Source organism: Papio anubis, chromosome 1 (genome assembly GCF_008728515.1).
Source record: "Papio anubis isolate 15944 chromosome 1, Panubis1.0, whole genome shotgun sequence".
Lineage (NCBI taxonomy): Eukaryota > Metazoa > Chordata > Mammalia > Primates > Cercopithecidae > Papio > Papio anubis.
This window is the reverse complement of record NC_044976.1, coordinates 189,472-210,821: the sequence shown is the minus strand read 5'-3', so window position 1 is coordinate 210,821 and position 21,350 is coordinate 189,472. Positions and strand designations below refer to the sequence as shown.

General features: G+C 61.5%; 2 protein-coding genes across 5 annotated transcripts; one reads left to right on the top strand and one right to left on the bottom strand.

Annotated features, from left to right (window-relative positions):
• Positions 1-1,721: 1,721 nt before the first annotated feature.
• On the bottom strand, positions 1,722-17,794 carry SDF4 (stromal cell derived factor 4). 4 transcript variants are annotated; one of them, XM_003890947.4, is made up of 7 exons: positions 17,607-17,794; positions 13,901-14,378; positions 9,083-9,219; positions 8,537-8,650; positions 3,642-3,800; positions 3,331-3,506; positions 1,722-2,536 (listed from the first exon to the last, which is right to left on the bottom strand). In XM_003890947.4, the coding sequence occupies exons 2-7, from the start codon at positions 14,224-14,226 to the stop codon at positions 2,360-2,362; spliced, it is 1,089 nt and encodes a 362-aa protein (XP_003890996.2). In that variant the 5' UTR covers positions 14,227-14,378; positions 17,607-17,794; the 3' UTR covers positions 1,722-2,359. The 4 variants fall into 4 exon arrangements, with proteins under 4 accessions (XP_003890996.2, XP_009206145.2, XP_021790450.2 ...); XM_009207881.3 differs by having other exon boundaries at positions 3,331-3,800; XM_021934758.2 differs by lacking the exon at positions 8,537-8,650.
• A 164-nt stretch (positions 17,795-17,958) lies between these two features.
• Positions 17,959-19,861, top strand: B3GALT6 (beta-1,3-galactosyltransferase 6). The gene is given in 4 exon segments (XM_003890948.4): positions 17,959-17,990; positions 17,992-18,124; positions 18,126-18,267; positions 18,270-19,861. Coding segments are annotated over 4 exon segments (981 nt in total). The 3' UTR covers positions 18,944-19,861.
• The last annotated feature ends 1,489 nt before the right edge of the window (positions 19,862-21,350 follow it).

Sequence of the window (21,350 nt, the reverse complement as noted above, 5' to 3'; positions counted from 1 at the left end):
TGGGCCCCTTCTGTACCTTTCAAGTAACTGTGACCAGCCTGTGATTATCCAAAAGTTCATTTTTAAAGTTGCCAAGTGGAGAGGGGCCTCTAGGGGAACAGAGCAGCAGGGAAGGGGCTGGAAATCCCCTCCTCCCAGAAGCACAGGAAACAGCTGCCTGCCCTCTGCCCACCCGCGGGAAATTCCCAGCCATGGAGGCCGCTGGGCCTGGAGGGGGAAGGAGTGGAGGGAGAGGCCACTCACCCTTGTACTGAGGGTCCCTAACTTGGTCACCCTCCCTATAACCCCACAAGTAGAGAGGATCCTGGAAGGGCTCAGAGCATCCCAGACAGTGCGTGTGCGTGCATGTGCACACCCCAACCCAGGTGGGCAGACGAGGAAAGTTCTGGAATTTTCTGGAAGTTTCCACCCAGCGTTCACATGGGTTTCCCACCGACAGTGAGAAAAAGCTTGTATTTGCAATTGGTTTCTTGGAGGTTCAGGTGAGCTGGGGGTCTTGATGGGCAACACTACTCTCCTGGGGCCTAAGTGGCTGCGTCTGCCCACAAGTGCAGTGAGTGGGGCCCATGCACCATGGAGAGGGCACCCCCAGCACGTTGCTGGCACCTGCAGTGGCCCCAGGGTAGGGCATGGCCCCTCCTGCGTGAAGCTGCCCAGGAAGCTCAGGTCTCCTTGTCCTGGGCTGAAGCTCACAGGTCCGAGAAAGCCCCGCTGTGTCCACGGAACCAGATGTGGAGTGGCCACAGGAGACTGGACACCGACCCAGAGCTGAGGACACCCGAGGTCTGCAAGGCAGCCTGCAGCTCGAACCGCATCCCCAGGGGCTGGGCTCTCCACTCTGCACAGTGGTGTCGCGGGCGGCCCAGGGCAGCCTGTGGGTGGCCACTGCTCCTCCAGTACCAGACTGGAGGTGGCCGGGGCCTCGGAAGGGTCAGGTGCCGCCACACACCCAGCTGTCCCCCCGCCCTCATGTCCAGTCCAGCATGGCCTCAGCTCACACCTCCCACTTCTGGGTGAACGGCCCTCAGCTGCTGAGGCTGTGATGGTCCCTGGCTCTGGCCTGGGGCCATGGATGGGGAAGGGCAAAGTCCAGGCCACCGAAGGTTGGCTCTAGGGAATTACAGCCCCTTCCAGCAGGGCACGGGACCTTCCTCCCAACACCTGCCTGGCCACGGCTCTGTGAATCCTGTTTGCCTGGGAACCAGCCCAGGTGCCAACCTGCCCTCTTGGCCCCGTAGGGGCCCCTGGGCAGGTGGGCTCCGGGCAGAGGCCAGTCACACGGGCACTGCAGGGCAGACTGAGGAGGGGGCACTCCTGGCTTCCTTGAGCTCCCGCCGGGAAAGCCAGGAAAGAGCCTGGGCCCCCACACGCCACAGGGCGGGACCCCCCCCTTCTCTGCCCCTCCCGGGGCTGGGCCCGCCCCTCTGCACCCGAAGGCCTTGCCATCCTCCACCCAAAACTCCCCTAGGTGGCTCTGGCTCCTGCCTTAAATGTCCAAACCCCAAACTCAATGGACACTTCTGCTGCCCCCAGGACCCCTGCTCACACACACAGCGCTGCCCCCCGTCCTCCCACAGCCCCTGCCGTCCCTGCCGGCCAGGAGAATCACCTCCGACAGGCCACGACCTCCGCCTGACCCAGCATCTGCCTCCAGCCTCCAGTGGAAACTCTGACCACAGACGTGCCACGCTGGTGTTGTGTTTTGTTTCACACCCAAAGAATGAAGCTGACCAAAAAGGCAACTATGTTTACAGTAAATTAATGTGATTCTTGTCACAACAAATATTCGCGTTTTCTCGGCGGCAGCTGTGGGACCTGGGTGGCTCCAACCTGCCAGGCCCGGGAAGGACCAGGCGCCCTCCCCTGAACTTCGTGGCTACTCATTTCCAGCGAAGTTTAATCTATTTTTAATAATCGTTCAGTTTTCAAGGAAACGGAGAAGCTGTTATTTCCCACGGAGCGGTGGCCCTGGGAGGGGCCGGGCCCAGAGGTTCCGGCCGCGATGCGGTCAGCGCCTTCGGCAGAGTGACTGAAGCGAGATTTCGTTCTCAGAAGTGAGATGCAGCGATTTCGAGGGACCAGGGAGGAGGAGGCGCCGCGGAGCCGCAGCCCAGCCCCGCACCCCGGCCGCATCACAGCGGAAGCCTCGCCGGGGTGCGCGCCGCGGTGGGGACGCCTCGCTGAGCCTCGCGGGGGTGCGCGCTGTGGGGGGACTCGTCGCTGATCAACTGGGGCGGCCACGGTCGGCCGGTGGTGGGTGGCAGGGAGGGGCTGGGGTCCGGGACAGCCACGGAGCCTGGAGTCACCCGCGGGGCCGCTCTGGTGGTGCGCGGGGGGCGGCGCGGGGCGCGCTGGGCGCTCAGAACTCCTCGTGCACGCTGCGCGCGTAGTCCACCAGCTTGCTGCCGGTGAAGAACTCGCTGTACTTGAGCACCTCCTCGGGCTCCAGGTGGTGGTTCTGGTTCTCGTCCGCGACCGCGATCATCTGCTTGGCCTCGTTCAGGGCGTTGTACTCGTTCATGGGGTCCATGTAGCTCTGCGGGCGAGCGGGGCACAGGTCAGCGTCCGCCTTTCCCCCTCCCAGTGCCAGCTGCCCGGGAGGCCCTCCCGGCTCCGCTCAGGGGAGGAACAGCTGGCCCGAGCTCCGCGGTCATCCACACGAAGTGGCTATTTAAGGTGCCTGCTGGCTGCAGCGGGAGTGTGGGCATGTTCTGGAAGGTTCCCGAAGGGAGGCGGCACAAATGAGAAGGGCACGGGGCAGGGAGAAGCCGGGGGCCCTGGAAGGCCTGCCCGTGGCCGGCAGGGGTCACGGGGCACAGGGGCTACACCGGCCTGAACCCCAGTTCTGAAGGATCCCTAACCCGGGCCGGGCTCACTGGCTGTCGCCAGGGATCACAGAATTCTACATAAAAACAAGATGACTCATTCAGCAGTGGAGACAAACAAGCCTACACATGATACCAGTGAAAACGCTTCAAAGGAAGGTGGTAAATTCCAGCCATGTGGCACAGGCCGCCCCGCCCACCTGCACCTGCCTCCAAGTTGGGCCCAGCAGGAGCTTCCCCTTGTGGTCCCGTTAAAAAGGGGCCGTGAGAACCTGAGGATGGAGCCCGGCCAGGCTCCCCTGTCTCTGATCCATTTGAACCTAAACGCCAACCATGGCCACGCAGTCTGGTGGACGCCGCTGAGCAAACGCCCCAGTGACCAGCCCAGGGGGAGTCTCAGGCTGGACACCAGCATGGCTTCCTGTCTCAGGCCCAGATCCGCCGGCCCCTCCGCGCACAGTGCCTCGCAGGGCTGGCTCCGGGACGCGGCTGCACCAGGGCTCACCTCCAGCTCCTCTGCCGTCACGATGCCGTCGTGGTTGGAGTCAATGAGCTCCTCAAACTCCTTTTTTCTGTCTTTCACCCAGTTGTCGTCAATGTCCTGGCCCTGCTGGTTCTCCACGGTGCCCACGGGCAGGGAGACGAACTCCGGCAGAGACAGCTGCTTGTCACCGTCCTGGTCTGTGAGACGGGAAAGGATCAGCCCACACCCAGGCTGGGGCTCCCGCAGGACCTTACCCCACTTCCCGGCGATGCCCGGCCCCTGCCGTTGGTCCCCGGGCCCTGGCGCGCCAGCCAGGCTGGACCCAGCCTCACCCAGGTCCCGGACGATCTCCTTCACCATGAACCTGAGCATCCCCCGGCTGTGCTCGGGGTGGAGGAACGACAGGAACTCCTCCTCTGTCAGCAGCAGGTCCGCGGGGGGGCTGTCCGCCTGGTACCAGCGGTCCTTCAGGTTCTCCAGGACTTCCTGTGCTGAGAGGGGTGCAGCCTGTGGGCATCGAGGCAGACAGACGCCGGCACGCAAATCCAGAAAGCTCCGAGAGGTGCTGCCTGAACTTGAGGGACATAGCCGCCCACGAGACCGGGGCCCCACCCTCCAGGATTCACAGGTCCCCCGGACATGGCCCAGATGACCAAGACACAGCCTGGACCCCCCCAAGACATAACCCAGAGCCCCCCACAGGCCTGATCCCCAAAGACATAGCTTGGACCCCCCAAGATATAACCCGGGCCCCCCCAAACACAGCCTGGACCCCCCACACAGCCCAGATACCCCAAGACAGCCTGGACCCCCTACCCTGGACCCCCGATACATGGATCCCCACGGACACAGCCCAGACTCCCACGTCAGAATCTGGACCCCACACAGCCTGGACCCCCAAGACATGGCCTGGACCCCCCACACAGCCCAGACACCCCAAGACATGATCCAGAACCTTCCCATGGCCCAGAATCCCCGGGACATAGCTCAGAACCCCTCATGCCCAGGACCCCTCAGGATGGGCTTGGGCCCCCCCACACACCCGCATCTGTCCCTCCGGAGGAGCCAATCACCCACACGCAGGCACCGCCCTGGCGCCGCAGGGCAAAGGACTCACTGCCCTTTCCGTTTCCTTTATGTGTGACGTCACAGGGAGGAAAACACAGTTTCTAGAAATGACTGAGACAGGGGCTGAGCAGAGCCTCCCGGCTGGGACACGGTGCTGCCTCTGGGTGTGTGGCCCCCGCGCTCCCGCTGTGCCCTCCCAGCCCTGACGACCCCTCACCCCGAGGTCCCCACGCATCCCAAGGGCCCCATGCCACCCTCAGCCCGGGCCTGTCTCGGTCTCCAGGGCAGAACCACAACCTCCTGCCCCATCTTGGGGCTCGCTGTGGTCAGTGGCCAAGTCCAGTGTTCAGGCTCAGCCCCTGCAAGTGAGGCCCGACTCTGCCCTGGCCGCAGCCCCTGCCACAAACGCAGCAGCCTCTGGGTCACAGTCACTGCAGGAGGATGAGGCCCAGCCGCCGTCTCCTCATCCCTTTCTGAACAACCTCCTCCTACACAACCAGTTCACTTAAAGGAAGACAGGAGTGACGGGGCTGCGGGGCCTGGGGCACCCCTCCCTGTCTGCTCCACCGCAGCTCCTGGGAGGGATGGACGGGGCTGAACTGAGACTCACTCAGGACAGGCACAGATGCCCCAGACAGGCCGGCTGAGAGCTGCCTTCTCCAGCACAGGATTCTCACAGCCACCGCCCAGCCCCAACCTCAGACCCAGAGAGATGTAGCAACGGAGGCAGGGGACAGGGGCGATGCCCGCCTGCCACGCCTTCACCGCAGTCCCCAGAATCAGGTCTGCAGCACGAGAACAGCAGCCCCAGGACTCATGCCATGGCCCTCACAGGAGCCATGCAGGGAGGGGTCGGAGGTCGCTGGAGCAACGCCTACCAGTGCTTCCCAGGCCCTCCCTCCAGGACCCGGCCGCTGCTCTTCCTGAGCCAGAAACCAAATACCCGAAGGGGTGGGGGGTCCTAGGCACCCCGAGGTCGGGGGAACCAAGACGGATCGGACACGGCTGGGCAGGGAACGGCACCTCAGCATGCACAGGGACCTCCAGAACACAGAGTGAATTCTACATACACCTCTGCTGAGCCCCAAAGGTAGACGAAGGCTTCACAGGGATGTCACAGAGCTCTAGGTCCAGGTGGGACATGTCCTGGGCAGAAAATGGCACCAAGGACAGACAGACACAATCGGAGTTGGGGCGCGGGCAAACACAAGGGCCTCCCACCACAGCACATCGCCAGCAGGCTGGACTTGCTGTGCAAAAGCTCACCAACGGGACGAAGGTTAAAGGCACCGGCAGGACAGCAGGGAACGCGGGACCCGGGGTGGAGGCACAAACCGTGTGCGGTGAGGAAAACGTAAACCACTCTTTCGGAAAGGAAATAATAACATCCAATTTGGCCAGGTACTGGGATTTGTGCCTGTAATCCCAGCACGCTGAGAGGCTGAGGCCGGAGTTCGAGACCAGCCTGGGCAACACAGGGAGATCCTCTTATTTTTAGTTTTTTTTTTTTTTTGAGATGGAGTCTCGCTCTGTCGCCCAGGCTGGAGTGCAGTGGCAGGATCTCAGCTCGCTGCAAGCTCTGCCTCCCAGGTTCACGCCATTCTCCCGCCTCAGCCTCCCGAGTAGCTGGGACTACAGGCGCCCGCCACCACGCCTGGCTAATTTTTTGTATTTTTTAGTAGAGACGGGTTTTCACCGTGTTAGCCAGGATGGTCTCAATCTCCTGACCTCGTGATCCGCCCGCCTCGACCTCCCAAAGTGCTGGGATTATAGGCGTGTGCCACCGCGCCCAGCCTTTTTTAGTTTTTTTTAACGTCCAATTGGTAAAATTTAGAAAGGACACGACCAAACTCCAGATGAGAGTACATGAACTGGGAGAAGGGCAGGCAGAGCCAACAGGCTCAAGTCTCCACATCATTCTAGAAGGTCAAGGCCAGGCACAGGAGCTCACGCCTGCAACTCCAGGACGGGGGGAGGCCGAGGCGGGCGGGTCACTTGAACCCTCTCAAACCCCAAGAGTTTGACACCTGCCTAAGGCAACATGAGGAGATCTTGTGTCTACAAAATATATATTTTTGCATCAGTGGGGCATGGTGGCACGCACTGGTGGTCCCAGTTACTCAGGAGGCCGCCCCGCCATGGGGGCTGGTCACATGATACGGGCCGTTCCTGGCAGGAACGTATCTTACACCTTTACTTTTTTTATTCTCCGAGGAGGACAGATTGAGCCCAGGATGTGGAGGCTGCGGAGAGCCGAGATTGCACCAGTGCACTCCAGCCTGGGCAACAGTGAGACCCTCACTCTCAAACAATAAAAAATTAAAAATTAAAAAAAGAGAGGTTAAGACCAGGCGCAGTGGCTCACGCCGATCACTCTGGGAGGCTGCGGTGGGCGGATCACTTGAGTCCAGGAGTTTCAGGCCAACCTGGCCAACAGAGCAAAATCTGTCCATACAAAAAATACAAAAATTAGCCTGGCATGGTGACAGTGACTGAGGTCCCAGCCACCTGGGAGGTTGAGGTGGGAGGATCGCCTTGCACCCGGGAAGGTACAGGGTAGGCAGCAGAGTGAGACCATCTCATGAAAAAAGAAAGAAATTAAGAGGAGGTTTGTCTTCAGACTCTGGTGAGGAAATGTGTGTTACTGATAGGTTGAACAGGCACAACAAATAAAGGTGTAAGATACGCCCAGCCTGCCAGGAGCGGCCCCGTCTATCACGTGACCAGCCCCGTAAACAACACGGCTCCCTGCAGGGCAGCAGAGACGCCACCCCAGGAAGCCGAGACGCGATGGAACAGGCGTCGCCGCACATTCTCCACAAAGCCCAAACCAGACAACGGGCACAACCGCGAAGGGCACGCAGAGCCCCAGGGTGGCAGCAACGCCACAGTACCCGCTCAGCTGTGTCTCACGACTGAGCCAGCAGGGGATTCTGCCCGGACAGCGCTCCCAGACCTGCCCCGTGCAGGGTGGCCTGGCTCTCCCCTCGCCTGGCCTTAGCCCGGGTGCTGGGCCCCACCTGGCCCCACCCTCTTCACACAGAGGCACCAGCTCAGACCCGCCCAGGGCTGAGGTTGCCCTGCTGGCCAACGGCCACACCCCAGACCCAAGGAAGAGCCTCCCCCTGGGACCTGACCACTCCCTGGTGACCACCTGACGGCCACACAGATGTCTCCAGCAGACCCAAACCACAGGGCCAAGCCCTCAGGCACAGGCTGTGCCCTCTCCCTGGGAAACTCTGCCTCAGGTGGCCTTCAGAGTATGGGGCAGGCCCCACCCCAGATGCACAGCCTCAGATTCTCTGCAGGACCCAACTGAATAACGGCCGTGAAGGTGCCGTGACCAGCAGAGTTGAGAGCCGCCCGGGCACAGCTCACACACTCCCCACCAAACCCCTGGGTGGTGCCTGAGTTGGCAATGGCCTCATCCACTTCCCTCCTGACAGCCACCACCACCCAGGTTGGGCCATACAGTTAGGATGAACACGTGTGCACGAGCACATACAATGGGCGTGAGGGCGCACTCACCTGCATGTACTCACAAGCACACACGAACGGCCACCCGGATGTACTCACAAGCACACCCACACATGCACGGCGCACTCGTACACACGACACACACGTACTCACGAGCACACATGCACGGCGACTGCATACAGGACACACACGCATTCTCACGCCAATAATACCGCATCACACGCAGCACACACACGCATTTCATTTGCACACGCATCACTTCCACACATGCACGGGCGCACTGCACACATGACACAATAACGCATTTCACGACACACACGCATTCACAAGCACACACGGCGACTTGTACACACGACAATAACACGCATATCACGGACACACACGCATTCACGTGTTAACACATGTACTTACAAGCACACATGTACTCACTGTTAACACATGTAACGGGCGCACTCGCATTAATACTCCATTAATAACACGTACTCACGAGCACACATGCACGGCGCACTCGTACACATGACACACACGTACTCACGACACACACGTACTCACGACACACACGTACTCACGAGCACACATGTACTCACGAGCACACATGCACGGCGCACTCATACACACGACACACACACACGCACGCATGGGAGGCCTGAGACCTGCGGCAGGAGCCTGGCTGAGCACTCACTTTCCTCATCCACTTTGAGCTCCTCGTTGAGCCTGATGGCGTTGGCAACCTCCTTCTCGCTATGGCCTTTACTCGCCAAAAACTTCACCTTATACTCGTCCCATGACACGTGGCCTGGAAGAGCAGGTCACACCTGTCAGGATGTCTGACACTGAGCCGAACTTCTTCTTCCATTGAGATAGGGTATTGCTCTGCTGCCCGGGCTGGAGGCGGCAGGATGCCAGTGTCTGGAGCCCCAGGGCCCCGGCCAGCACCCCGCACCCGCCTCCTCACCTGTGAGGCCAGCTGGGAATGTCTGTGCCTCGGCACCACCAGGTGAAGGCCCCAAAGTCCTAAGAGGCGCCTTCCATGGGCCACGCCCAGTGCTTGGCACACACGCCTTTGTCACCAAGATTCTGGCATCACGAACCCAGCTTTCAGCGCCCACCACACTTCAGGGTCTCCGGCTGATGCCTCCCCGCCGCCCATCCCTCAGAACTGGCCTGTCTGCCCTCCAGGCACCAGGCAAGGCCCATGGCCCTGCCCACCCCGGCCCGGCCGCAGTACCGTCCCCATCGGGGTCCACGGCACGGAAGTGTGTCTTGCTCTCCTCCATGGCCTCCTGGAAGTGCTCGGCCGTCTTCTCCATGATCCAGCGCTGCATCTCCTTGGCACTGATCTTCCGGTCGGTGTTCACGTCCACCCTGCAGGACAGCAGATGGGCAGGCGGCCATCAGACTGGGCCCCCAGACCCTGAACAGCCAGATGGACGCCGCCGGCCCAGTACTCCATGGCAGTGTGAACCTGCCACCGACGGTGACAGGCTCCACCGGACGACGCAAGAAACATCTGGGACGTGGGGGCCGGGGTGGGGGGGCCACACCAGAGACACTGGGGAAGGTGGATGCCACGGTCCCCTCCCCAGGGGGATGCATGGACCCTCCCCCTCCGTCACACAGAATCACCACCAGAGCCCCCTCTCCAACCACAGCTTCCGAAAGTCACACTCTTCACGTTTTATTTTTTGAGACGGAGTCGCACTCTGTCGCCCAGGCTGGAGTGCAATGGCACAATCTCGGTTCACTCCAAGTTCTACCTCCCGGGTTCAAGTGATTCTCCTGCCTCAGCCTCCCAAGTAGCTGGGATTACAGGGGCCCACCACCACGCTCGGCTAATTTTTGTATTTTTAGTAGAAATAGGGTTTCATCATGCTGGCCAGGCTGGTCTCAAACTCCTGACCTCAAACGATCCACCCACCTCAGCCTCCCAATGTGCTAAGATTCCAGGTGTGGCCACCAGGCCCAGCCCATGTTTTATTTTAGATGCTTTACGTGTGGCTACAGAAAAACCTTCATACAGGCCGGACACAGTGGCCACACCTATAATCCCAGCACGCTGGGAGGCTGAGACGGGTGGATCACTTGAGCCCAGGAGTTCAAGACCAGCCTGGGCAACATAGGGAGACCCCACCTCTACAAAAAACAATTACAAAAATCTGACAGGTGCGATGGCGTGCACCTGTGGTCTCAGCTACTCAAGAGGCTGGGGCGGGAGGACTGCCTGAACCTGGGGCATGGAGGTTGCAGCGAACTGTGATAACACCACTGCACTCCAGCCTGGGCGGCACAGCAAGACCCCGACTCGAAACAAGACAAAACAAAACCCTTCATATAAACATCAAGTGATAAGACTGAGGAAAAAGAGCGTGTGGGGACTTAACATTGTGTCCAAAGACTTGGGAGACAGGGACACAGATTGAGGACACAGCGTCAGCACAGGCCAGGTCAGGAGGCCAAGGCCCCAGGACAAGTCACTTCCATCCCAGCTTCACAGAGCTCGGCTTTACCATCATGTCCTCGTGGAAGCCACAAGCACCTGCCCCTGCTGAGGCTGCACGTGTCCTGAGCTCACCTGTTGGAAACCTAACCCCAGGGCAACAGCGCTGGGAGGCAGGGCTTCCAGAGGTGCAAGGTCTCGAGACCCCGGCTGGTGCATTTGCTGGAGGCGTCCCTGAGAGTAGGGTGTCCTGGCCCCTTGCCCCTATGCTCCACTCAGGGGCAGCCGCGGCCACGTTACGAGGTGGCAAGCAGGCCCTCGTCAGGTGGGTGTGGCCTCTCGGACCTGGGCCAGGCCAGCTTCCATGGTGCACACACCGCAGGCACGGCTCAGAGGCACTGGGCAGAGATCCCCACAGAAGGAGGCCAGGCCACCGCTCACACACGCCCCTCCCTCAGCAGCCACGGCAGCCCAGAGGTGGATGGGCCTGGGAGGCACCCTCGGCTCCACAGTCCCCACAGTACACCGGTCGGGGAGGGCGCCGCCTGGATGGCCGTGTGGCAGGTGGGGCACCTGGGGAGCCTCGCGTGGACAGCAGCATCCCCGACTGCTCTGGCCACACTCCACACGCGCCACAGATATGGACCACAAGCTCCACACACGCCACACGTGCCACAGACACAGGCCACATGCTCCACACAGAGCACATGCACCACAGACACGGGTCACACATGCCACACGTTCCACACACAGCACAGACACGGGCCACATGCTCTACGTGCTCCACACACGCCACAGACACCACATGCTCCACATGCGCCACAGACATGGGTGCACACGAGCAGAACAAAAAGGTGGAAAGAACCACGTGGCGCAGGATTCCAGTCAACATGTCGGCGAGGAGTCGCTCATCCAAACTCAGGTGCCTGAAGACACGGCTGCAGGGCAGTGCAGGTACATGGACTGGCATGCACACATGCAGGTACACAGGCCAGTACCCGCGTGTACACAGCACACACACATGAACAGGGTTGGCAGCACACAGACGTGACTGGGCTAGTGCACACGCATGTTATCGAGCTCTGACTCCTGAGAGGACAAGGGCAAGATGCCCCGTGCCCAGACCCTGGCTTCCAGCTCCAGCCACAGGAGCCAGGGCTCCCTGGAAAGGCGGCAGCTATCGCACTGCGGCAGGCGGCACAGAGGCAAGCCTAGAGCACCTCACAGTGCCAGGAAGCGGGAAGTAAAGCCTGGAGCATCTCATGGTGCTGGGAAGCGGGAAAGTGAGTGAAGCTCAAAAGCCCCTAGGACAGGACACCTCCCCTCTGGGTGTTCTTTCCAAAAACCCTCAACACCGTACAGTCAGGAGGAAACACATCGCACTGAGGGACATTCTAAAACCTCCTGCTCAGTCCTCCTCAGAACTGTTACGTCCACAAAAAAACCGGAGTCTGAGATGCCGTCCCAGCCCAGAGGAGGCAGAGGAGACAGGACAGCTGAGTGAATGTAGGTCCTGGAGGGACAGGGCCCTGCGCAGAAGTGGGGTGAGAAGGGACCCGCATGCTGGGGAGGGAAGTCTGAACACCCACAGCGGCCGCTGTCGGCGCTCGGCGCTCGGCGCTGGTGTCAGGGACCCGGAGGCCACCTCCCACGCCCCACGCGCGCCCCCCCCCCCCCCGCCCCGCCTCCTCCTCAAACGAGACCCCGCCTCCTCCTCAAACGAGATGGCTTGGGGTTTCGTTACAGGCACCAAAAAGAAACCCCGGTCCAGCCGGAGATGCGCCGAGCAGACGCCTCAACTCCCCTCGCCCAGGCATGCAGCCCACCCTCAGCACTGGCCGAGCAGGGATGGGGACCCTCCCCTGTGACGTCGTGAGCCAGGCCTGCGTGAGCTCAGGGTAGTGAACCTCACAGGCCCCAGGGAGCACCAGCAGCCTCTTCATGGTTGGTCAGGTCACCACCAAGTGAACTCAGGCTGTGAAAGGATCCCTGAACCATGCCATCTGGGGAGAGGTGCAAAGGGACGCCACACCTGGCGCCCAAGTCCTCCAGCTGGCACCGTGCCTCTGTCCCACCAGCTCACCTGTGCTCTGCCCAAAAACCTGGATCCTCAGGGCCCTCCTGCCTGGCCCTCAGCCCAGGGCCCTGGCACAGCCAGGCCAGTCCTCACACCTTCCCTACCTGCACCTGCACCCCTGGGCCCCAGCCCTGCCCAACCCCCTTGCTCACCAGCTCTGCCACCTGCCCCTCTGCACTGGCCCTGGAGCACCAGGCCCTGCAGGAAGGTGAGCCTGTGGCCAGGCCCTGTGGCAGGGGCTGCCTCCGTATGCCTGGGTCCCACAGGTCCCAGGAGGCCCAGGGTGTTCTCTCACCTGCACCCTGGCTCCCTGTCCAGCACCCCGGCTGGCCTGAAGGACTCACGGGCACATCCTGACCCTGCTCTGCCTCCAGGAGTGAGGCCAGCGCTGAGTGCACATGGGCTCCAGGGCCACACCGCAGGGCACCCCAGCCGTGCCACAAGGAGTAAGGCTCCCGTGCAGGACCTGGCTCCTTGTGGGTGAGTGGTCAGGTTGACTCATCTTATATCCCTTACACAAGGCTCCCGAGACTCGAGGATGGGGTCGGGGGAGAAAGCTCGGCACTAGGCACAGAGGCAGCGAGAGAGCCTCGGGGACTTGGCAGGGCGGGGGCAGTGATGGCCAAGGATGGGCCACTGACAGCACGGCTCTGCTCTCGAACAGGCCAGCAAAACAAGCCAACCCCACACACCCCCAGCCCGCGTACGACACACTGCCCGCCCGCGTACGACACTGCCCACCCATGTGTGACAGGGACCCCAGACACACAGGGTAGAGGGCATGTCAGGAGGAGCCCAGAGCACCCTGTACCAGCTCTCCAGCTGCCCGTGGCTGCCCCTCACTCCTCAGCCAGGCCTCGTCCAACTGGTGCTGCAGCCTGCAGAGGCTGCCCGTGGCCGGCATCTGCCCCTCAGCATGGAGGACACTGACCGCCGCAGTGCCGGGAGGGCTCCTCCTCCAGACTATCCCAGGCACAGCCACGCAGCCCACTCTGGCCCTCTGAGCCCTCACTGGACCCAGGGCCTTCAAGAAGCCGCTCCAGGCCGGGCGCGGTGGCTCACGCCTGTAATCCCAGCACTTTGGGAGGCCGAGGCGGGCGGATCACAAGGTCAGGAGATCGAGACCACGGTGAAACCCCGTCTCTACTAAAAATACAAAAAAAAAAATTAGCCGGGCGCGGTTGTGGGCGCCTGTAGTCCCAGCTACTCGGGAGGCTGAGGCAGGAGAATGGCGTGAACCCGGGAGGCGGAGCTTGCAGTGAGCCGAGATCGCGCCACTGCACTCCAGCCTGGGCGACAGAGCGAGACTCTGTCTCCAAAAAAAAAAAAAAAAAAAAGAAGCCGCTCCAGGTTGCCAGCACAGGCCTCAGTGCAAACACAGCAGGCTGGAAGTGGCGCTGATCACCGGCACGCCCTCCCAGCCTGGCAGGTCCTGACGCAGGATGTGGCGCCCCCCGCTGCGCAAAGCCAGGCCAGGAACACACGGGCGAGCGTACGCAGCGGCCCCCAGCCTGGGCACACGCGGCACCTACTTGGAGAAGATGACCATCAGCTTCCTCCGGCTCCGCCGCGGCTCCACGTCCTCATCAAAGCCCCCCAGGTCCTTGCCTAGGAAGACCTCCTGGTGAAAGCCCCGATTGAGGTGCCCGTCCATCTCCAGCTTCACCCCGTTCAGGTGGTCCGGGGGCAGGATCTCGTTCTCCTCCCTGTTGGCCGCTCTCTCTCGAGTGGACGAGTGGTTGGCAGGCCGTGCTGACGCATCCATCAGGAGTACCGCCCCCAGGAGCCAGAGGCAGCGCGGAGCCAGGCCGACGAGGGGACCCCACCTGGATGCCATCGCCACCCAGGACCAGACCATGGGGTGGGCTGCTGGGTGTGGGCCAGGTGCTGGGAGGGGCAGGGGCAGGGGCAGAGGAGGAAGTGAGGTCCTGGCTCCAATCCAAGCCCCAGGCACCACGGAGGGCTCTGTGTCCCCAGGACGGCTACAGGCTGGGACGAGCGGCTCACGGGCTGCAGAGAGACACAGACACGTCATTAGTGAGACTAGCAAAGACTTCCCCAAGCACGTCTATCCTGCAACATGAAACACATCCTCAATTCACAGGATCCAGACCACACGTGGCACTGTTTTCCCCAGACCACACGTGGCACTGTTTTCCCCCAGACCACACGTGGCACTGTTTTCCCCAGACCACACGTGGCACTGTTTTTCCCCAGACCACACGTGGCACTGTTTTCTCCAGACCACACGTGGCATTGTTTTCCCCAGATCACACGTGGTGTTTTTTCTTTATTTTTAGAAACAGGGTCTTGCTCTGTCACCCAGGCTGGAGTGCAGTGGCGACCACGGCTCACCGCAACCACGAACTCCTGGGCTCAGGGGATGCTCTCGCCTCAGCCACCCGAGCAGCTGCAACCATAGGCGCGCACCACCATGCCGGGCTAATTTATTTTTATTGTATCTTTTGCAGAGACAGGTCTTGCTGTATTGCCCAGGCTGGTCTCAAACTCCTGGCTTCAAGCGATCCTCTTGCCTCAGTCTCCCAAAGTGCTGGGATGACAGGCATGAGTCACTGTGCCTAGTCTTTTTTCCCTATTTTACAGACACTGGGTTTTCAGCCCTGTCTCTCCATCTTTCCAGCTCTCTCCTGAACCGTCAACACCTCCAGGGGCTAACCTGTCCCCGCCGCCCAACACCTACAGCACAGCCTTCCTGTGGGGCCTGGCTCTGTCCCTCCTGGCATCATGCCACTGACCCATGGGGTTACGGTCACTCTCCAGACCCTGACTTGAACATTCTTGAGATCTATGACCTTGGCTAAGTCATGTGGTCTCCCAGGCCTCAGCTTCTCACTAAGAAACAGGAGGCTCTCCCTGACCCCCACCACCAGGCTTTGCGAAGACAGCCAACCCTAAGGGCAGAGGGTGTCAGGGCCTGGTCCCAGCAAACACAGCCCCCACACACAGAGGTGCACACACACATCCACACTCATGCATGCACATATTACACACACGTGCCCTTGCCCACACTCGTAAGCGAATGCCAAGGCTGGGGAGCCCAGAAGCCTGTCTTGGCGTCCGAGGCATGGCCAGTCCTGGTGGGAAGCAGGGGCTCACAGGGCCTCATGCCTCACGTATCCCAAAGGAAACTCGGGGTCCTTCCCACCCATGAGCTTGCTACTTTCACAGTCGGCTCCTCCGGCAAACACCTGCGGGTCCTTCCGGGTGTCGCTGAGGCCCCCGCGACCCGTGTTGCAGCTGTTCCCTGAACACACATGGACTGAGGCTCCTGTGGCTGTCTTACTCAGCTTCACTGTCCTGGCACCTGCCACTCTGCACACAGTAGGCGCTCAACGAATGCTACCTTGTGTAATATTAGACAGAGAAATGCTGCCTCCAGGTACCGAGAAACGCCAGTGGGGCCGCCATGAAAGCGGCCCTGAAGTCAGTGCAGTCTCTGCCACAAACCAACAGGGGTACAAGCCTGGGGTCACCCAAGGAAGGAAGCCCCGGGTGAGGGGTCATGTCTGGTTTTTTTTTTTTTTTTTTTTGAGAGACAGTCTCACTCTGTCGCCCAGGCTGGAGTGCAGTGGTGCAGTCTCGACTCACTGCAACCTCCGCCTCCCAGGTTCAAGTGATTCTCCTGCCTCGGCCTCCCAGTTAGCTGGGATTACAGGCACCTGCCACCACGCTCCATTAATTTCTGTATTTTTAGTAGAGATAGGGTTTCACCATGTTGGCCAGGCTGGCCTCGAACTCCTGACCTCAAGTGATTCTCCTGCCTTGGCTTCCCAAAGTGTTGGGACTACAGGCGTGAGCCACGCACCCGGCCTGATTTTCTGAACATAGCTGAGGGCTTTTCCCTTCCCTAGTGGTGGTATAATTCTGTTCCTGTTGTCCCAGCTCGCCTGACCAGGGGAGTGTCCTGGTTAAGAACCAAGACACCTCCTCCTGGTGCTGACTCCACTAACTACAGTCGTAAAACACATTCTGTGGCAAGCAAAGAGAGTGTACTTTGTTCCTAGAGAGCACAAGGCTAGTTCTTGATTCTACTTATCTTGATGAGTTACACGGTATACTTGAGGCAGGAGGACGGTGAGACCAGCCTGGGCAATGCAGTGAGACCGTGTCTCTTTAAAACACAAAAACAAGGCCGGGCGCGGTGGCTCACGCCTGTAATCCCAGCACTTTGGGAGGCCGAGGCGGGCGGATCATGAGGTCAGGAGATCGAGACCATCCTGGCTAACACGGTGAAACCCCGTCTCTACTAAAAATACAAAAAATCAGCCGGGTGTGGTGGCGGCGCCTGTGGTCCCAGCTACTCAGGAGGCTGAGGCAGGAGAATGGCGTGAACCCGGGAGGCGGAGTTTGCAGTGAGCCGAGATTGCGCCACTGCACTCCAGCCTGGGCGACAGAAAAAAAAAAAAAAGAAACCTGTCTCGAAAAAGGGGGGGAAAAAAGTAACCCCAAAATAACTATAAATATCAGGAGTCCATCAAGTGGCGCTTCCTCCCCTGGCTTCAGAGTATCTCTCCATCACGGTGAGCGAGGCTCGCAGCACGGCGGCGCGGGCCTGTCCCACCGGAATGGGGTTTCCACTTCGCCATCCCCCAGCAGCTCAGTTCCCAGCATGGACTCAGCACACCCCTGCGAAGCGGACGTGGTCAACAGCTTAGACACAGACGCTATGTCTCCGCCATCCCCGGGCTTCAGCTCGGGTGGAACGCGGCTATTTCCGGCGGCTAACACACACGGTTGGATTCCAAAAGCTCGACAGGGTTCATGACACCGCCCCTGAGCCAGACACCAAGCGCTCCACGCAGCCGACTTCACCTCTCCAGACCCTACTAACTGGGGAGGAGGGTCCGCGAGTTCAGAAGCGGAGGCGGAGGCGCAGGGAAGCGGGACAGCTCGTCCAAGGTCGCCTCGCCGATAAACGCGAGTCCAACCAGACTCCCTCGGCCTCCGTTTCGCGGTGGCACTCGTAGGTTTTGGCCAACAGAAGACCAGACGTGCCGGCGGCCGGAGAGGCCCGCGCCGTCGGCCCGTCCCTGCCCCCCGGAGTCCCGGAAGCCCCGGTGGCGGCGAAGTCTCGCCAGGGCTCGAGGCCGGGCGGACGGACGATGCCCCAGCCCAGGGCGGGAGACGGCGGCGGCCTCCAGACCCGCCCTCGCCGTCCGGCCGGCGTGGACACTTGGCCCAGCGGCCTGCAACGGCCGCCCCGGGCCCCTCACTCACCGGCCTGCCTCCCCGCGCCCGGGATCCGAGGACCGGAGCGAAGCGCCCGTGACGCCGTCAACGGGCCCGGATCAGGCCGCTGCCATCTTTCTTGCGGGCGGAGGCGGTGCGAACGCGCCCGACCTCACTGAGGAGACGCCGGCGCCATCTCCTGGCGGGGCCGCCTGATATTGACCAATGAGAAGGTGCTCGATAAGCCACGCGATATCGCCTTGGTGCTGCCGCCTGAGCGCCCCACGGCTCGGCGTCCGCGGAAGGCCCAGGCGCGCCCGCAGCGCACGCGCATCGCTCCGGAGCCGAGTGAAAGCCTGGTGCACTGCGGCAGTCCGGCCTGGCCTCTGGCGCGGGCGCCATGAAGTTGCTGTGGCGCGCGTGGCGGCGGCGGCGGCGCGAAGTCTGGCGCGCTGGCGCTGTGCGGGGCGGCGCTGCTCTACCTGGCGATGCGCGGGCGAGCCTGGGGCCCAGGAGGATTGGTGTCGGCCTGCCCTCGCCCCTCTGATATGCCTGCGCGCGCCGCCATGCCTTCTGGTCGTGCTGGTGGCTGGAAGGCGTCCCCTGCGCCGCCGAGCGCGAAAAGTGATCCGCAGCACGTGGCTGGCGCGGCGCGGGGCCCCGGGCGATGCGGGCGCTTCTGCTGGCATATCGGCCGGCTCCAGCGCCCATAGCGCGCCCTGGAGCGGGAGCAGGCGCGGCACGGGGACCTGCTGCTGCTGCCCGCGCTGCGCGACGCCTACGAAAACCTCACGGCCAAGGTGCTGGCCATGCTGGCCTGGCTGGACGAGCACGTGGCCTTCGAGTTCGTGCTCAAGGCGGACGACGACTCCTTCGCGCGGCTGGACGCGCTGCTGGCGGAGCTGCGCGCCCGCGACCCCGCGCGCCGCCGCCGCCTCTACTGGGGCTTCTTCTCGGGCCGCGGCCGCGTCAAGCCCGGGGGACGCTGGCGCGAGGCCGCCTGGCAGCTCTGCGACTACTACCTGCCCTACGCGCTGGGCGGCGGCTACGTGCTCTCGGCAGACCTGGTGCGCTACCTGCGCCTCAGCCGCGACTACCTGCGCGCCTGGCACAGCGAGGACGTGTCTCTGGGCGCCTGGCTGGCGCCGGTGGACGTGCAGCGCGAGCACGACCCGCGCTTCGACACCGAGTACCGGTCCCGCGGCTGCAGCAACCAGTACCTGGTGACGCACAAGCAGAGCCTGGAGGACATGCTGGAGAAGCACGCGACGCTGGCGCGCCAGGGCCGCCTGTGCAAGCGCGAGGTGCAGCTGCGCCTGTCCTACGTGTACGACTGGTCCGCGCCGCCCTCGCAGTGCTGCCAGAGAAGGGAGGGCATCCCCTGAGCCGCCGCGGCCCGGCTCTCGGGGCACCCGCTTCACCCAGCGGCGCCTTGGGGCAGATGCCGAGCGGGCGCGCCATGCCCGGGCCCCAGGGCCCCCGTCCCGCGGCCACGCCCGTGGTCGCTGCCTCCCCGGCCTGCGTTTGGGAGACCCCTGGGGGTTGCCGGGACAGCGCGCCGTGTCCAGGTGGAGGTGCCGGTTCCTGGACCTTAGCGAGCCTAAGCGGGGCCCGGCCGCACGCTGACCCCCGTGCTGTCCGCAGCCGGCTCACGGGGCTGCGCCCCGATCTTCCGTGTCTCTTATCAGTGGCGTCTTTCATGTACGTGTCTCAGATCTAACGTGATTTCACATCAGTCCGCTTTCATGGGATTTTGGTCTCTGTCCAGTGACTTCGTGGTAAATATAACTCAGTGTTTGCTTGTAACTTATTTATAAATATTGTAAGTTTGTGTCGATGTGAGTGTAAGTTGGCAATGTGAAGGTCTCGGGTTTTTTACGTGGTTTCAGGAAACACTTCTATGTCAGAACTTGGTGCCTGTACCGTCGGCCCCGCTGCTGCGTGTGTTTAAAGGCAGGAGAACTTTAAAACTGGCCATTTATCTTTTCAGTGTACACGTCATTGGACTCATTGCTTCTTTCTGAAGAGATTTTCCTTTTAAAGCTTCCCGTGGGTCCGTGGCGCTGCTTTATTTCAGACTCCGCCCCAGGTTCCAGGAATCCGAACCCCGGAGGGCTGATGCGGTTCCAATTCCGCCTTAAGAAAACAGGACCAGCGGGGACCCGGCCTGCCTCTCACCTACCTTAACACATCCTTGGAATCCCCTCATTTAACGAGAAGAGTGAACACTGCTGTCCTTGCCAAAATAAAATAAAGCTGCCCCAGGACAAGGGGTGACCATGAGCCCCCTTAAGTCCAATACAGGTTTTCTGTCTGGGGACCTGCGTGGTCCCCGCTGTGATCTCTGTTGTCCCACTTTGGAGCCCGGGCCGGTCTGGGGTCCAGTCTGGAGCATCAGGGTCAGGCTCGGCTGAGGGTTGGATTAGGCTCCGGGTCAGCCTTGTTGTGGGTTTAGGAGCAGGTTTGGGTTATTTCTGTTTGAAGGCAGCAGTGGTCTCAGGATGAAACAGCTGGGGTGGAGGGGAGTGATGATCTGTGGTCAGTGGGTCAGCGACCTGCACAGTGATTCTCCCACCTCCAACAGGTAAGGGTGGGACTGGAGGCGTCCCTAGGTCAGGCAGATGAGTTCGAGCTCTGATGGGCCACCTTGAATACAAGACTGACCGCCCTTTGTGCACAGTTTGTTCTTGGACACGGACTCATGAGGATCCAGGGCTGGGGACCCCGGTGTGAGCAGGATGGGGCCCTGCCCTCCCATGGGGTCGCAGACTCGAGCCCAGGGGCTGCCCATCATAGTGGTGTCCCAGGTCCCTGCCATCCGGTTTTACCTGGGATGTCTTCTCTGGAGTTCGGAATTACTTGAGGAACCCTGTGTGTGCTTGGAGAGGCCAGAGGGCTTGCTGAGGATCCCATGGACAGTGGAGAGCGGGATTCGAACCAAGGGCTGGACGCCCACACCTCTGGCCTGCACTGCCGAGTTCTTCGTGGCTCCAAAGAGTTGACCCCTGTGGAAAACAGTGCAAATGTCCAAGACTCCCAATAGGAAGTCTAAAAATCCAGTTTGCAACCACTTCTGACCTACAAAAAAATGGAAATTTGGTGTTTTTCAGCCTAAGACATTAAATTTCATGTCAGAACAAAGCCTGCCCTGGGCGGACCCTCCCCAGCTGTGCCGTGGTGAACGGGTTCAGAGGACACGTGGGCTGAAGGCTGGGCCTCGGGAGGGCTGGGGGCTTCCCAGAGCCGGGGCAGCTACAGCTCTTTCTGGTCTCACCTCGAACTTGCCCTGTAGATCCTCCCTGCTCCCTGGTGTCTCCCTGCCCCGCGACTCCGCTCGACCGTGGACGTGCCGTGGCATCCCCTGCCCCAGGCGTCCCTCCCTGGTCTTAGCTTGTACAGCTCCCCACACACCCGGGTACTCAGTTCCCGGAGACCAGGGCCAAACCAGGAGGCCCTCGGGTGATGGGGAGTCACCGAGTTCATTTCCATGTGGGAACCTGGGATACAAAACAACCGACTCTTCTCGGCCACACGGATGTTTCTCCTCTGGCGGCCCCGAGAGCCCACCATGGAGGGGACGGTGTCAGGGCTGGGCAGGCACGGCGCAGCCACACGCACACAGCCCCCAGGAGGCACATGGCCGGCAGGGAATGCAGGTCAAGCCAAGAGGGTGGGCTTTGGTCCCTTCAGGATCCCCCAAGAGGAGAGCACCCCCCTCTGCCCTCCTGGGGACCCTGGTCCTGCCCCTCTGCCCCCCACGACTGGTACGCAGGCACCTGACATTGGCTCCAG